Source organism: Chelon labrosus, assembly GCF_963514085.1.
Source record: "Chelon labrosus genome assembly, chromosome: 11".
NCBI classification, from domain to species: Eukaryota; Metazoa; Chordata; class Actinopteri; order Mugiliformes; family Mugilidae; genus Chelon; species Chelon labrosus.
Window position 1 is genome coordinate 4,862,674 of NC_140344.1, and position 18,097 is coordinate 4,880,770.

Below are 18,097 nucleotides of genomic sequence, written 5' to 3' on the forward strand. Positions count from 1 at the left end.
GGTTCGTACTATTTTCTTTGCAAGTAGCTGTGTTATAGTTTGCAAGTAATATAGTGGTCTGTAATGTAAATCGAATCGAACTTGGAATTTCATATGCGTCTTGAATGCAGCACCATTCCTTGCAGCACAGCAACACAACCAAGCTACAGATGGCTAATTGTTTAGCTTTACGCTACAAGTAGCAGGCGTAATTGGTTTACTTGTGCAAGCACAGGAAAATAACCGTTTGTGTGTAGAATTCATAACATCCGAAGGAAACTGAAGTGTTTTAAGGCCGATCAGCTAAACGACGCAGCATCTGAGTTCGATAAGTCAGGTCTGAGACAGTTACTAAAGGCGCACTGCTGACAGTCATGGCAGTACAGAGTAGCGGGTCGGTTCAAACTTCCCTGAGACAACATTAGCACTCTACGTAAAGGCCGACAATGGCGTCTGTTATGGTGAGTATATATTTATTTTAGTAATTCCATTAGAGCTTATATGAGCAAAGGTGTGTGTGTGTGTGTGTGTGTGTGTGTGTGTGTGCTGTGATAACTACAGTGGCGCTAATAGTAGCCGCGTCGGCAAGTTTGCTAGCTGAGACTTTGCTAAGAGGATTTGTCCATTGGGGCTGTCAAACACACCACGGGTCCTCTTTGTTAATTCCTAATATCGCTTGCCGGTTACTTTCTTCAGCCCTCGGAAGTTTTTGTGCAATGTAATGTCTTAAATGTCTGTCTCGGTGCGAACACACTTACAGTATAGGTCGTGCCTGCCCCGCCTTCCTCCATATCAAACAGGAGAGTATAAAAAGCCAGCTGTAATAAAATCCAAAGGATGAAACAGTTTCCAAAGTGTCCACTCGACAATGCTGAACAGCACAAGAGCCCCCCGTGATAGAAAATGTGGAATACGTTGAACATGATATCAGAATTTGAACTTAAATACACTGAGGTCTACTATCAACCATTAGAAGTGCTGCTTTTCTCTGACTGCGTTGTCTGAGGGTCAGCTATTTCCTTCAGCAGATAGTCTTCAAACTAAAATGTATGATATACTTATTAAAAAATCATTACAGCTGCCGACTTTTGACTGTGCGAATTGTCATTGCAGGAGGATCCCACCCTGGAGAGACACTTTAAGGGACACAAAGATGCTGTCACCTGTGCAGATTTCAGTCCAAACTGCAAGCAACTGGGTAATTCATGCCGCCATAAGCTTTATACATATTTTGACATTGTACAGATAGTTGCCTGTGTCCCAAAGTCATCCTTTGGTGTCCCTAAAATGATCTTATATTGGCTGGTTAACATGGCTGGTGAAACACTGACATTTTCTCTTGCTGTAACACGGTAACAGACAAATCTATGCACAAATACACGTAATACCTAATCATAACAGATTATTTTGTAAAAGGAGTCACAGTGTAGCTTTTTGTGTTTATATACTCCAATGAACCACAACTGATAGGAGAAGTAAATAACATTGACTGTCTTGTGACAATGCAGTGTTCTGCTGGGAAACTTTCGCACCTGGATGTAACATCGACATGTAGCACCCACCAAAACGAGGCACCCCCACCCTATAGCAATGTCAGTTGCTATGGAGTGGGGCAGCAGCCATCCCCAGCAGGATGCAGCCTGACACAGACACACACACACAAATGCTTTAGGAACAACTCAAAAAACATGAAGAACAGCACAAGGCGTTGACCTGGCCTCCAAATTCACTAGATCCCAAACTGATCAAGTATCTGTGGGATGATCCACAGAGGCCCCTCCCCTCAACCCATAGGACTTTAGTTTAGGCTTTAGGTAAGAAGTGAGCCATTTCAAAAAATGTGTTTGAGCTCATCAGTTATGCTGTGGTATACAGCAAATACCACATTTCATCTACTGTAGTGCTAATCTAAAGAGAAACAACAGTCCATCATTACTTTAAGGCGTCAAGGAAGGTCATCCACAACTCTCATGCATTCCACAGTTCAAGTAATTTGACACGTCTCAACACTGACTGAATCAGGAAGAATGTCTGCAAAAAAATGTGTGAGGCTACTATGATGAAGAGAACGGCCTGGACCATATAACACAAGGAATGCACATGAGACCAGTGGAAATCTGGACTTTGGTCTGACCCTAACCAGACTGGCTACCACAACATTCTATAGCGACATTTGATTTGTGCTTGGTGCCTGGACAAGACAATAATCCATAACACTTATCCAGGCTCTTTAAGGACTCTTTGACTAAGAAGCAAAGTGAGATGACCTGACCTCCACAATCATCATCTCAAAACTAAGTCAGATGGTATGGAATGGGTTGGACCAAGACTTCTTTTAAGTATTCATGGAACTCATGGAACTGGTTGAGAGAATGTGCAAAGCTGTTATCAAAATAACAAATAGTGGCAAATAGATACGAGCCTCCTATTTATCTATCTCTGATTATCTTTTAGCTTATTTAACCCCAACTGATGCAATGAGTAGCTTCTCATTTCTTAAACAACAATGTCTAAAGACACATCCTGTGGTCGTGGAAAAGATGTTAGTCTGTTTGAGAAGGGTCAAATCATTGGCATGCACCAAGCAGAGAAAATATCTACAATCATCTTTGAGGAAGAAATGTGGTCGGAGAAAAATCCTGATTGTGATCGGCGATCAACGTTTGTTAAAATCAAATCAAAGAAAAACAACAGTAGAACTCAGTAAAAGCATTTCCATACCTACAATGCAAAGGGAACTCGAGGGATTGGGACTGAACAGCTGCGTAGCCTTAAGAAAACCACTAATCAGTGAGGATAACTGAAGTGACTTACAGAGTCTTTATTGTGTTCTTGGCTGAATTTTCTTCATTCAACTGTCTTTTGTCTCCCTCTAGCCTCGGGGTCAGTGGATAAGAGCCTGATGATCTGGAATCTGGCTCCAAAGGCGAGGGTCTTTCGCTTTGTCGGCCACCAAGATGTCATCACTGGGGTGCAATTCTCCCCAACCGGTAACCTGGTGGCAACTTCTTCCAAGGACAGAACGGTTAGACTGTGGACACCTTCCATGTAAGCACCAGTCACATTAGTCTAGACATGTTTGTGTGGCTCATAGAAATTGTAAAAGAAATGGTCTGATTCTCAATTTGGTGCACAACTGTACTGTAAATATAAGACATACACCAAGGGACAGCATTTTAATTCACTGGTATTTGTTATTTTATATGTGTCTGTGTGTCATAGGAAAGGAGAGTCCACAGTGTTCAAAGCCCACACAGCTGCTGTACGCAGTGTTGCTTTCTCGCATAACGGCCAGAGGCTGGTGACGGCTTCCGATGACAAGTCCGTCAAAGTGTGGAGTGTTCATCGGCAGTGCTTCGTCTACTCGCTCACCCAGCACACTAACTGGGTGCGCTGTGCAAGGTACCCAGCAGCAGCAAAACAGCAACTTCTTGCACTGTAGCCTGTTTGTGTTTATGTATTTATGTGTTTTAGGCTCCCTTAACATATATTTTATGAACTCTTTCTTCTGCCAAACAAGGACTCATCCATGGGCAAAGAATTAATACTAACGTGTTTCTAAACATGTGGCACTCCATTCATTTCACTGCTACTGGAATAGACAATATGTAAACCCTGGCAGTATTAACTGAATCAATGTGAAGCTGGGCATTGCTGGGAAAATGGAATATACATGCATGTACACTCAACCTGTATGTTCTGCCCTTGCTGCAGATTTTCTCCCGACGGCCGGCTCATAGCTTCCTGTGGGGACGACCGCTCCGTCCGACTTTGGGACACCTCCACAAAACACTGCATCAACTGTTTCACTGACTATGGAGGGTACGTCCTCGCAGAAACTTGCTTTAGTGTCCTGTTGCTCTCCTTGCCTTTCATTTTGCTTTCAGCTTTGAATTTTTGTGTGTTTCAGGAATGCAGTTAGATTTTTTTTTTTTTTTTGGCAGAATTTCCTTAAAACTAATATCTTTCTTAACATCATATATGGCAAGAAAGGGTATTCTTAATTAAATGATTAAATGCTAGAACATCAGTAAATGTAATTAGACAATGCCATTTATTACTTCTACACTAGATAGTAGGCCTGATGCAGGTCCCTGACTCTCTCCCTGACTTTTTCCAGCTCTGCAACATTTGTTGATTTCAACTCCAGTGGCACCTGTATTGCATCCTCGGGGGCTGACAGCTCACTGAAAATCTGGGATCTGCGGACCAATAAGCTGATTCAGCATTATCAAGGTATGTCAGAATTTCAGCGCTTAAATTATGCTATGTATTTGGTTAAATATTTGCTTGAAGCCTGTCGTAGTGAGACTCAGTTGTTATTGGAAGTCTGATTACACTCCTTTTAGGATTTCACTATGGGGCTTGTTTGAACTGATATAGAGAAATAAATACCTTGGCTCGCAATTAGATAGTCCTACAACCAATCAGACCTTTTTTTGAAAAGAAAATTCAGCTCAACTGCTCTCAGATGACTGAATGACCACCTAACTGTTACTTTTACCCTGCATAAAGTCCACCCACCGTCTATGTCCAGCAGTACCCTAAATGAGCCTTAACAATTTGATTTGATTGGCCCGGCAGATCTTGACCGGATCACAGTCGGAATGACCCCAGACCAGCTTTCAGCCACAAAAAAAAATCTGTGGGTGGGGAAGCTGGTCTGGCTTCCAGGCAATCTAAGATGTACTACTATACTGGATTTCAGGAGTGAATTTCCCCATTGTGCTGTACACCTGGCTCATGTGTTTCTTAACTTGTGGTGAATGTCTTTTTCACTGACTTATTTGTGTACTTTTTGGTTCAGTCCACAGCGCAGGAATCAATAGTTTTTCCTTCCACCCGTCCAACAACTACTTGATCAGTGGCTCCAGTGACAGCACTGTTAAGATCCTGGACCTTGTGGAGGGACGTCTCATCTACACTCTCCATGGACACAAGGTGATTCTACAGCATAGCTCGGTTCATCCACAGACATCGTCATTAGCCATCATACACTGCAGGCAGTTTTTCAGTATTTCCCTGGATAGTTTTTAGTTTTTAGTTGTTTTTTAGTTGTTAATGTTTACTTTGTTTTTCAGGGAGCTGTGATCACAGTGGCCTTTTCCAGGGCTGGCGATCTATTTGCCTCAGGGGGAGCTGATAGCCAGGTTTGTGCTTTATGACTACACAGTGGCACTCTCCATACATTTAGGGTGACCCATTCTGCCTCTTGTTTTTAGAATATGTGTTGAACTTGGGTCATTGAAGTTGTGGCTGTCCCTATGGTCCCATAGGTGTTGCTATGGAGGACAAATTTTGACAGCAAATCTTATCAGGACGTCCTACAGCAACACAGCCGCAGGTCCACCCCGGATCCCCCGCCGCACCTGTCTGACATTCATCCCAGGGTACCCCACCTTCATCACCCACAGCCTACTGCCATTCAGGTCAGTTCAAAGACAAACAACTGATGTTTAAAACACACACCACTAACTTTTAATTTCCACAAAGTTAATGTGCCCTAATAGGCAATCACAACGTTATTGTACTCAAACTACACTCACCGGCCAGTGCATTAGTTATACCTTACTAGTACCAGGTTAGACCTCCATTAGCCTTCAGAATTGTCTTAATCAATAGTGGTATAGATGCAAATGGTGCTGTAAAGATTCCTTAGAGAGTTTGGTCCATATTGACATGATGGACACTGAAGACACTGAACCTCCAGTTGCTCCCAGCCCCCAGTTGCTCCTGAGAAGAAGGTGGGTACAATGCGGTCATAAAGGGATGGATGTGGTCAGCAGCAATACTCATGTAGGCTGTGTCATTTAAGTGATACTAAGGGGTTCAAAGTCTGCCTCACTATTACACCACCACCGTCACCTGAACCATTGATACAAGGCAGGATGGACCCGTGCTTTTATGTTATTTACGCCAAATTTTGGACCAGCCAAATTTTTGGACCTACCAAAACTGTACAGGCTTTGTGAATTTTAGCCTCAGTTTCCTGTTCTTATCTCAAAGGTAAAGCACTATGTGTGGTCTTCTGCTGCTGTAGCCAAGGTCTTCAAGGTTTGACGTGTTGTACATTCAGAGATGCTCTTCTCCATTCCTCATCAGCTCGAACTTGTCTGGCTATTCTGCTCTGGCATCAACAAGACTAGATTGCAGTCTGTTTTGCAACCATTCTCTGGAAATCCTAGAGATGGAGTTTGTGAAAATCTCTGTAGATCAGCAGTTTCCTGAAATACTTAGACCAGCCAAGTCTGGCACCAACAACCATGCCATGTTCAAAGTCTCTTCCATCACCTTTCATCTCCATTCTGATGCTTGGTCTGGCCTTCAGCAGATCGTATTGACCATGTCTACGTGCCTAATGCATGCCATGCTGCCATGTGGCTTAATGACCAGATGACAGGTATACCTATAGAACTGGCCCAGTGAGTGTATATTTTTGGTATTTTCATTTTGAGAAATATTGATTACTGACCAAATGTATCCCTTTTTACACAGACTAAGTGTACTATCAACAATACCTTTGCTGGTCCTTGAACGGACAGTGCCAGCTGTTTCATGACTACTTTTCTTCACAGATCAGTCCAACGGTTGCAGACACCCGGTCCGCTGACCCACGTGTCATAGAGCTGGGTCAGGCTGTTCACAACACCACGGTAAACTAATATAGTACTGTATAAATATGCAGTTGCACCATTGCAAGAAAGCACTTAAGATATTTATTATCTAACTCCATCTACTTCATATCAGCTCTGACCTACCCATGTTGGACAGTGTATATCTGATGAGGGGTTAAGAGGACGGTGGATGACCTCCAGAAAAGTTCTCAAAAAATGGTGTGGAGCGCACAGGATGAAAACGACAGTTTTTATTATTCACTGATTTCATATCCTGCTCACCACAGCTCTTTATGCCGACACATTTACATACCGAGAGATTTAAGGAGCAGTTTGTGGAGATGCTTTACTAAGTGCTCCAAAACAAGACAAAAAATGAGAATTCCCATAGTGCAGTGTGTCAGTGTTTGTGTGCGGATTTCCCTTTAGGTCCTGTGTAACACACAACATTAAAAATGGGAGCGACAGAAAGCGCTTCAGTTAAAACACAATGCTAGCAAATCCTGCTGCTTCTCAAAAAAATAATTTGTTTATGATTTTGAAGCACTTTTCACAATGTGTGTTTTTTGGGGTGTGTGCCTCCTATCACCACCAGGTGGCAGTACAGACCAGTGCTTACTTTTGACTTCTTGCTGCAGCACTGAAACCTTCCTGAATGGAGAACAGTCCATTCACATGTCAGTGATGCAGCAGAGATGCCATGCACATCATTGCTGTTTGATTTGTGTTTATCCTTTATAATAGTTATTCAGCATAATATTCTTAAGAAGTACAATACTATGGTGTCTTCTTAATTATGGGGTTGCATGCTAGGATAATGTACTATTGGGAAACACTAAGTAATATCTGTAATTATGTATGTAACGTAGTCATCTCTTTAGGTTCAGCTCACAGTTGAAGTTTGATTTTTTTGCCATTTTGACTACTGAGCTGCTCTGTCAGAGCAGGAGTAGACTATATTTCTTGCTCTGAAACACTATCCCATTACAAGCCTTTTTTCTCCAACTTTTTCAGCTGCCCTTTTGTGTTTTTTACACTCTTGCAAACACCACTTTGGTGTTGGATTGTTCCTTTCTGTAGTCTTTTATTGCCGCTCTGGGGTGGCAGGGCAATGACCCAGTCTGGAGCAAGTTCGCAATATGTTGCAAGGCAAAATCCTGGATGTAAATTAGTGCTGTCAGCTCACCCCACAAATGCTGATCCCAAATAAATAGGTTGAAACATGAGAATGGTGCAGCTAGGTTCTAATGTACAGGTTTGACACTCTTTCAGAGGTCTGAGGCTGTCTTAGATAGGTTGCATGGTATAATTCAAGCTGAATAGTTCACTGGCGTAAATTTTTGTTCCCAGCTTTCGATCTAAGGAAACATCTGTTCTTTAATTATTTGCACTACTTACCTTAATTCTGAAAATGCTTTTATTACTAAGTTACGGATGCATGCTGCAGGTCTATGAGTAGGAGTTGGATTAGCAGCCTCTTATTCTTGACACACCATCCCAGAGTAGGTAGGTGCAAGTAATTACTGCCCCCCTCTGTTATAAATAGGAATAACACAATAAGATGATTGGTTTGAGGTTTACAGAATGGGACTTTATTCTATATATGTGGCCTATTCTGGAGCTTTATCCACACACTCATCGTGACTGTTCATTATTCGGCCAGCCATCTCTCACATAAGCTGTTAAGTCTTAAGGCTTAGATAGTCTACCTACTCAACAGGCTTTAAAGTCACAATTCTACCCATAGTTACCAATTCTTTCACACAAACGCACGTTCACACACCAGTGCCAGGCACTGGGAGCAACTTGAGGGTTCAGTGTATTGCTCAAGGACACTCCGGCGTGTGGTCAAAATAAATAAATATATATAGTTGTAATTTAAGAGTGGCCCAAATCATGGGCGTCAACTGTGGACATAAATCGTGCTCATGTTTGTGTATTTCTACGAAGACGTGATTGTTAGTCTGAGCACATTTTAGAAAATGGTATAAACTGAAAGTGCAATAGAATGGTCCACTTTGATTTCTTCAGTGTCGTGCTGTTCTTTGAGACTTAAAGTCAGATTGTTTTAAGGTCATCTGAACACTGTGCAGTGTTGAGGGACTATTACAGGAAGATGTCATTTCTGCTTTTTATTGTAAGGGTATTTTTATGCTACAAGAACAAAAAAATATCCACCTTTTATCCATCCTCCAGTCCTTGAGAACAAAGGTTTTACATGAATTTTAGCTCCAGTGGTAGTGATTTCTCTTTAGTGAGCTGCCCTACTTCTCTTAGTGAGTCCTTCCCTGCCATTGGCTGCTGTGTGGGAGGAAAGCCGTGAATGGGCCAAGCCAAGTGGAAGTCATTTAGAACGCGGATGGCCGAGTCAGATAAGTGGTTTTGGTTCAAGACTCCGGTAAACACACAGCTATAAATCAGCCATTCATGACTTGAAATGTTCTGATGTTAACACAGAGCTGTATAGATGAGTGTGTGAAAGAACGCGCAAGCTTATCGCCTGCCTGTTATAGATTGTTTCAGGTAAATCGTCAAATGAAGGCTAATTATCAGTGAACAGTTCAAATGGGAATCCACTAAATATTTTAGAAAATACTTTTTCTGAAGTGTTTAACTGTGATTCATATGCTCTCTTCTGGGAAAAGCTGTTGGCATGCAGGAAGTGATTTGTTACAATTGTTTTGTTACCTACTTTTGAAGTTTAACTGTAAAAGTTGATTTGGTGAGCGGTCACATCTACTGGGCTACTTAAAATATTTCCTTCGGTGCATACTAAAATGGCGTCTTATGCAGTTACATGTTTAGCGGAGTATGATGCAGTCAGCACAAGGGTATACATGTGTACATGTATATCTCTGACCATCCACTATAACTGCAAAAACTAATAATATTCTCACTTATTGACACTTCATAGAACATTGAAAAAGTTGCTCCGGTGACAAGTGATTTAGTCATGCAAATAATTTTGGAATAATAAATATCTGGCTCATCTGTAGATGCCCACAGGATAATTGTAAGCGAGTTTAAATCTTTTGTCTCTTATGCTGCCACCTGATTCATTGACGTCGTCGGGAATGTTTTTTGTTTACGCCTAAGACTGCTATGTGTGTCTTAGATTGGCGTCTTCTTCCTCCTCCTTCTTCTTCTCTTCCCTTTTCTGTGTTGTTGAAGGAGCTCGTGTCTGCTCCAAATCGCTCGAGCATGCCTGAATGGAAAGGCCTGTGAGAGATCAGAGCCAGATGAGGGGGGTGCAGGGATAGAGAGCGCAGAGATGGGTAGGGAGAGCAGGAATACACGTGCCATTGCCCGGGCCCCCAGGGGCCTTAACCACGAATCAACAGCCGCAGCTCTAATAATAGACTAGCTGGAGTTGTGCCTGCCTGTTTAACTCACTGACTAAGTCACTGCACCCTGGTGTCACCCACAGCTAATACATATACATCAGTTTTCAACTTGCCAAAAATAGCAAGAGGAATGCTGTCTCCTTTCATGCACGCTCGCTGCTGGTGCATCGCTAACTATGTTAAAATGGAATTTAAAGCATCGTCACATACAAAGCTCCTGTCTTACATGTCCACTTTTCTTGGTGCCTCTGCAAGTTGTCTGTGCATGTGTGTATTTTTTGTGCTATTCATTCTGTATGTGTAGTAAAATCAGTGGCAATGCGAGTGGTGAATGAGCCTACATGTTTACACAGTGTGTAAATGGGGTTGTGGATATGGGAATTTTCCAAGTTATGTCTGTGTGTGTGCGCTTCAGGGGTTCCTCCATGAGTCACTGGGCACTGGAGTGTAAATATGTCTGTAAGGGTCATTCCTGTTTAGATTGGTTCAGAGCGGGGAGCCCCCAGTGCTACTCCTCCTGTCAGCTCTCATCACCTGATATCCATCACTGAGAAACCCCGTCTTTCCCCTCCTCTCCTCCGTGCCCTCCTTTCCAGTCGTCTTCCCCTCTGGTGACTTCCTTCTCCGTGCACTGATGTCTTCAGAGTGCTTTCCCTTCTGCTCTGCATCCGTGTTTCCCCTCCATCGCCCTAATGGATCCAGGCGTAGGCGGAAACAGCATGAGAAGGGAAGAGAGGGCCTGACAGACAAATGGCGAGAGTGAGAGAGGAGGGCTGGGAGATGCAAATGGCCCGAAGTGGGGACATGGTTGGTTGGTTGGGGATGTTCCTGTACTCACAGTTCTTGCTGCCATCAGTGACCTTTGTATCCTTAATTTAGGGCTGTCTCCTCTGAGCACTCATACATAATTGTCCTAGACTTTTTTGACTGCAGTAGCTTTTAAGCCTCTTAAAGATTTAAATGATAACCCCTGCCCACATGCCTTAGCGTACTTTTAGGCTGGATCAGTAGTTTCGTCTCTTTTAGTCTCAGTGAATGGAAATCTTATTCTCACTTATGCAGATCTGAAGTCAGGTTTCGAAATCTGCTCGAAACCTTTTCTAAAAGAAGGTGTGATATTCAAGTGTGCATATATCCTTTGCCAGGAAGAGTATTTTATTTACCAAGAGTTCCTTTTAATAAAGGGACATCCTGTTTCGTGTTGCTATCAAGATTGACAATGATGATAAACAAGTCAACCAGCACTCTTCATTTAACAGAGTACTGTAAAAGCAAACACTAAGAGAGTGTTCATAACAATAACAATAATTTTTTCTCTATATCAACAGATATAGAGAAAAAAAAATTGAGGAGTTGTCCAGGATGGTCTTCACTCTTGCCAACATCCTCCTCATTGACACTGTGTTCAAAGAGTCCAGCTCCACCCCTACAACATCACTGGCCTTGCGGATCAGTTTGTTGAGTCTATTGGCGTCTGCCACTCTCAGCCTGCTGCCCCAGCATGCAACGGCGTACAGGAGCACACTGGCCACCACCACAGACTCATAGAACATCCTCAACATTGTCCGGCAGATGTTGAAGGACCTCAGTCTCCTCAGAAAGTAGAGTCGACTCTGGCCCTTCCTGTAGAGTGTCTCAGTGTTCTTTGACCAGTCCAGTTTATTGTCAATGTGCACTCCCAGATATTTGTAATCCTCGACAATGTCCACATGGGCCCCGTGGATGGTAACTGGGGTCACCGGAGCCTTTTTCCTCCTCATGTCCACATCCAGTTCCTTTGTCTTTGTCACATTCAGTTGCAGGAAGTTGTCCTTACACAATGTGACAAGTTTCCCACCACAGTTCTGTACTCAGCCTCCTCACCATCACTGATACATCTTACTAGTCATCAGAAAACTTCTGAAGGTGGCAGGACTCTGTCTGGTAGTTAGATGTAGATAGAGAAGAGGAAGAAATAGCAATGACACTCCTCTATAGCAGCAGCCATCCCCAGCAGGATGCAGCCTGATATAGGCATACACACAAAAACGCTTTAGGAACAGGAGGTGAAAAACAGCACAAGGTGTTGACCTGGCGTCCAAATACACTAGATCCCAAACTTATCAAGTATCTGTGGGATGATCCTCAACCCATAGGACCCAAAGGCCCCCATTAAAAATATTCTGTCGCCAGACACCACAGGACACCCTCAGAAGGCCCATGTCCATTCTCTGATGAGTCACAACTGTTTTGGAGGCACAAGGGAGACCTACACAATATTAGGAAGGTGGTCATAATGTAATGCCTAATCGGTGTAGGTTGCAGGGAGACCCAGAGGTCATTTGAGGGGCATCCTGATTACTGTCACTCAGTTATTGGGGCATGAAGTTAGAGCTTAAAATGTATCCTGATTAAAATCTGTTCTGAATATTAATGCACGCACAAAAACATCTTTAGAACTGTGCAACTCACTGTCATCCTCTATTTAAATGGCAACACACAGTATGGATGGTGAACTTGTCTTTTTGAAGACCAAAATGTCCACAGAGGTGAGTTCATAAGAGAGCAGGTTATTAAGCGAACCCTTTTAAAACAGAAAGCTTGAGTTTAAGGTGGTAGTACCAGAGTTTGAGTTGAGTTTAGAGTAAAAGGTCAAATCAGGTTGAGCATATATTCAATTAAGGTTAGATGTGAAGTTCAAGGCATCATTGCAAAACAAAAAAATAATGATAAACGTTCCTTAAAGCTTTAGCAGTGTAAATATGTGCCATCGTGTTTAAGAGGTGATTAGATAGCACAAGGTTAGATTTGGTTACCCGCTCCATCTCTTGTGTCCCTACGGACGTTAACAGTGACGCCAGTTTGACCAGACAAGGTGTCCTTTACCAACGGGCCTCTTGCCATAGACCTCTGTGTGCGAATGTGTGCACGTGCGAACGAATGCATTATCCTGTGAGTCACGTGAGTGTGTTTGTATTACATTTATTGTGCTCTGCCCTCACGCTCAACGACTCTGTCCGGAGTCTTCCATTAGCTGTGAACATGTAAGGCCATGCATATTTGTGTAACTGCTCAGTCTGTATGCATCTACGATAACACAGATGTCTCCGCCCCCAGTCTTCTCAAGCTTCCTGTGCAGGGGAAGTACAGGATATTGGATGGCCCGGAGGTTTAGATGCCAGATTTAAGTGCTGTAGAGGAGAACACGGGTGACAAGACTCGACGGAAATGAGCTAAAGATAGCAACAGCTCCAGGAGTGGAGGGAAGGAGAAGGGGGGGTGGTTCACTTTCCACCAGGAATCCCACAGGCTGCATAACACCCTCACACTCCCACACACAAACCCATTCTCCTGCACCCTCAGTACAAATCTCAATCGAGCACATTCATTCATGCTCTAGTCTCTCCAGCATATACTCATCTGCAGACCTGTTCTCATAAATAAGCAGTCATTCAGAATATTTATACACCTGATCTGACTACTATTCTTCTTTTATTCTTCCTCTACAAAGGTAAACGAGAGAGCTACAATGTTCATGTTACAAAATAGTGTACATGTTGAGCTTGTAAAATTATACTCATGGCCCAGATTACCTTGTGTGTCTTGCCCCTCACTAGCATACTCTCCACGACCTGTGCTGCAAAAAATGGAACAAAAGCAAGAGCACATTGCTGCAACGTGTAGACTAGATATTTAAGTAAATCATTGCTTTCTAATATTTCAGAAATTCAGGACATGATAAAGTCAGCTATTAGTTTTCCTCTTCCGAGTGGGCAGAAAGTTTCTAAAGCTTTTGGATTGGCCTGCTTGTAAATGGAATATTATCTGATGCCTCTTGACAATGCGATGGCTGCAGTGATGGCATAGTCAAAGCAGAACCCCACCTCCCAACACTGCACACATCACATGATGCTGTGTCTTGCTCCGAGACTCCCCGTGGCGCTTGCATGCCAAGCGTCCAAAAACTCGATCTTCCTCATCAAAAATACAAAAGAAGGGCAAGCCTTATGACTAATTCAAGAGGGTTCTCTCTTCAGAGTCCCGTCCATCCTTTCTCCCCTCCACCTACGTCACACTTTCTGTGTCTTCCCTTTCTCTCCTCTTGTTGCTCCTGTCTCAAAGTTACGCAACGCTCACTCAGAGGAAGTACTTCTTTCCGCGTACCAGAAGATTATTTGCAGTCCTGAATTTCCGGGTATCAGCAGTGTTTTTGCAGTGTTGTAGCATATTTTTAAATATGCTAAACCACAAGCAAAGTCATGAAGTTTTAAGAAGCATTTTGTTCTTGTTGCACACGCGTGCACATTTTTTGTTTGTCTTGGGCCTCGTGTTAAAACATTATTCGAAAGATATCCCTGAGCAAAAGCCCATCAACTCCTTAGTGAAAACAGTATGAGCTGAACGATGAAGATATCTTTGTTTGATATCAATGCATTGTCTCCACCTGTACTCTGTTTACTGGGCTTTTCACACTTCCAATAGCTTTTGACACAATAATCCTGCCTGCTGCGAGCCCTGGTTACCCTGACACTGTGCTACAAAGAATATGTATTTGTTCATTGATCCCTCCTCATGTAGGCCCACTCAGTTGCTCTGTTGTCTCACAGCAAGAAGGTTCTGCTTTTGAACCGATGTGGTGCCATTCTCTGTGGAGTTTGCATGTTCCTCCAATATTGAATACTTCATTTTGAGTGTTACCTTCTTTCCTATTCTGAAGGAATACATGTAAAGATGAACTAGTGTATATCTTTCAATTACCCAAATAAACACATTGATTGGTTTATATCCAGTTTTATTTTATGGGGTTTTTTGTAGAGAATTCCTGTGATGACTAAATTCATATAATGTCGGTAATAACTCTACAATAACAAGTTGCTCAACTATGACACATGAGGACTATTTCTAAACCGTTTATTTCACTTCCTGTCACTCGAAGGGTTTCCCTCCTTGCATGTCATCTCCGCCATCCCTCCACATCCGACCAACCCCCAGCCCTCTGAATATGCTCTCTCAAGGGTGCAGCGTGTATCCTCGGGGGCCTCTGGTGCAAACGTGCTGACAGCCGGTCCATGCAGTGGGTCTAAAAATAGACGAGCAGGTCTATTACAGGTATTGCCAGGACACCTGAAAGGCAAATGGTGATGTGTTGTGCTTTTTTTCCCTTGCTTGTTTGGAGGAATGGATGGAGGCTAGGATGAGAGATGAAAATAGAATTTGGCTGAGATCAACAAAAGCAGACATGGGATTTGATTTTGTTGTGGTCACTTCGCCGGTAAGATCCTGGCAAAAAGTGGAGAGAAAAAGGCAACAAAAAAAACTGCCTTCCCTTTGTGATGAGCTTATTTCGGCTGCTTGTTGAATTAATGGTCTCCTTGTACGAGGATTGTGACGTGTCCAAAGTTAAAGAATAACTCAAGTGACCATTTAGATAAAAAAACTAGCTATTGTATCAAGACCAACTAATTGTATTCACTGTATTTAAGTTTGTTCAACTGTGGTGGACAACTGCAGCTAAACCAATGGAAGAGAAGCGATGTGTATATGTGGAAATAACAGGCTACCTTAATGTCTGGCTGTGTTGCTCGCTGATGCTATTTTCTCCCTGAGTGGAGGCAGAGAGGATGTGGCCCGGTGAACCGCGTAGGCAGATCAGACGCCTCATGGCTCTGCTGCTAGATGGGTTTATTTCTGTACATCTAGCCTTGCAGAAAAACAAGGCATTGATTTTTTTTATTTTTTTCTGAACAGTTATTTTTCATGTGTTTTCTTTTTTCCTCCCATTGAAAGGCATTTACCTGCAGGCCTTGAGTGATTTGGGGGAAGGTTAGCTACGACAAGACGTTACTGTCGGAGGATTCTTGCATTTTTGATGGCATGTTGATAATGTTTAGTAGTAGTAGTAGTATGTCTATGAAACAGATGCACTAGCTAATTTTTTTTTAAAAAGCAAGACCCTGGGTGTCTTGCTCAAGGGCTTGTGGTCCTTGTACCATTGAACTGTTAACCCTCCCCTCCGGTTTGTGGACAGTGTGCTCTATCTACTGAACCACAGCCACCCATTGAGAGACTGGGAGACATTTTGGACTTTGTGGGCCTCCAACAGTATCTGTTCTTCAGTCCCTCAGTCCTTCACGCCTACATTAGTCTTGTCTATTGTCTGCACACCCATACATGTGTCTGTTAAGAGTATTAACGGGAATGGGCTTGGAAAACAAATACATTTCCTGTGAGTTGAGAAGGCCAGCGGGTCATGGTTTCTCTCCGGAGGTGCAGCTGTAACCCAACACCGCCTCGGTCCCGGGTTGAATCTCACCTCCTCTCACTGCTACCCCCCTTCTGTTAAACTCATAGTCCACCTGTGAGGAAGTCATTCATCTCTCTGTTCCCTGGAGAGGGATAACTGGATCCCCTACCTCTGACCATAGCCTCACTGATGGATGACTTTAATGGGCTTTTACTGTTTGATGTATCCACTCACTTCCTCTTTCTTTTTACAAATCTAATCCAGCGTTTTTTAGTTCTTTGTCTCTTTTGTGTTACATTTTCCTTTCACATCTACAGTATTTACATACCTCTGGCCTATACAGGCAACGCATTTCCCACACTCTTAATCCTTTAATTACAGTACCAGTGATTCTAACTCAACTGTTGCTGAAGTGCTCTTCATTTGGCATTTGGCTACACAGTGTACAAGCCAGTCAGATACAGCGCACATTCTCGGCTTTGACTGTGAACATTTCAAGTTGTCTGTTTCCCATGTAATCAGCCGTCTAAATTCTACAAATTACTGTATGTAGATCAGTTCATCCATTATGTTTTCCCATGTGAAATTGTTGAGGATTAGAATGTAGTAGCCAGTATGCACATTGCTTTGTTGTTTGTCTCTTTGTCTCAGTAGTTTGGTACCGTCTTGATCTTTTAAGAAGGTCTTGTCATAATCAGATATGAACCTAGCCAGCCAAGAAATGCTACTTTTATGCCAAAAGCTGTGCTTATGGTCACGATACACTGTGACTCTCAAATTGTTTGATCCACTTTACAAATGAATTTTTGCCGCATTATTATTATTATTATTATTATTATTATTATTTGTTTGATTGTTTGTCAAGGTTCAGATTTAATGTTCTTGGTTAAAGGTGATTAAGTGTTTTATGGTGGCGGTGAGCCCAGTATGTGTGGGAACGTAGGAAATGTTTGGTCACTTGCATAGTCTGAGAGCTTGCATTGTGGGACTATTGGCAATTAACAGTGGGTTTGTTCTGAATGGCAAATCACTTTCCCACAGGTGCTTTACAGTCCTTCGGTATTAGCTTAAGTGCTAAAGCTGATTAGCTGGCATTTGTGTGGCAATGCAGCTCGGTCCGATTTCTCTCATAGATACCACCTTTGAAACTGTAGTTTCAATTGCTTTGTGTAGGTGTTTCTTGGTTTGTTGGCTTTAGTGTCTGGTTGCTTCTTTAGTGACATACAGTGCATGTCCAAAGCCATTGAAGGGTTTTTGGGCTTCCTGTACTTTCATGTGAGTATTCGCAGCAGATTTTCCATGACACTTTGAGTCAGCACGTCTGCTGTTTGACCATCCTTTCTGTCTTTCATCTTTCTCTCCTTCTGAGTTGTTTATCTGTCCGGTAATCTCCAGGTTGGCTTTCTCTGAGGTAAAAGGATATGAGTCATGCTTACGGTTGGATATGTGTCAAGGTTACACGGAAAGATTAACCTCCTGTTGTCCTACATACAGCACCCCTAAGCCGTCCATATGGCAGCATATTTCTTTTTTAAATTCCAACCTTATTGTTTTGCTTTAGTTTAAATGTTGAATGAGCTCCAGGTGTGAGGAGAAACAGCCCTTTTAAAAGGGCACCATACATTCCAAAGACACAAAGATAAAGAAAAAATCATTTAGGAAAGTTTCAGTTTCTATATGCTATGTCATGTTACCCCCGCACCTGTCTGTATTATTCTTGGTCACTACATAGCCCTTTAAATATTAACCATCTCTCTTGTGACACAAAATGATGTAACCTCCTGTCAAAAGAACTGTGCAACTTGTGAATGACCAGTGTTATAGCCGCTGTTGGACTATGTTTAAAAGATTGCCCGTGAATGTTGGGTTTCAAGGAAAAATGTTTGATTCATGGGAAAGCTAGTTAAGATGCATTTTTCTTTGGCTTACAAAGATTA

At 42.6% G+C, this 18,097-nt stretch overlaps 1 protein-coding gene across 1 annotated transcript in view; it reads left to right on the forward strand.

Moving 5' to 3' along the window:
• Positions 1-300: 300 nt before the first annotated feature.
• The window catches only part of poc1b (POC1 centriolar protein B), a 44,047-nt gene continuing 26,250 nt past the window's right edge, over positions 301-18,097 (forward strand). The window contains exons 1-10 of the mRNA XM_084555153.1: positions 301-440; positions 1,093-1,177; positions 2,856-3,027; positions 3,202-3,381; positions 3,694-3,801; positions 4,100-4,215; positions 4,787-4,920; positions 5,061-5,129; positions 5,256-5,408; positions 6,555-6,632. Coding sequence (XP_084411279.1) covers positions 426-440; positions 1,093-1,177; positions 2,856-3,027; positions 3,202-3,381; positions 3,694-3,801; positions 4,100-4,215; positions 4,787-4,920; positions 5,061-5,129; positions 5,256-5,408; positions 6,555-6,632 — 1,110 coding nt within the window. The 5' untranslated portion in view covers positions 301-425. The remainder of the gene's footprint in view (positions 441-1,092; positions 1,178-2,855; positions 3,028-3,201; positions 3,382-3,693; positions 3,802-4,099; positions 4,216-4,786; positions 4,921-5,060; positions 5,130-5,255; positions 5,409-6,554; positions 6,633-18,097) is intronic.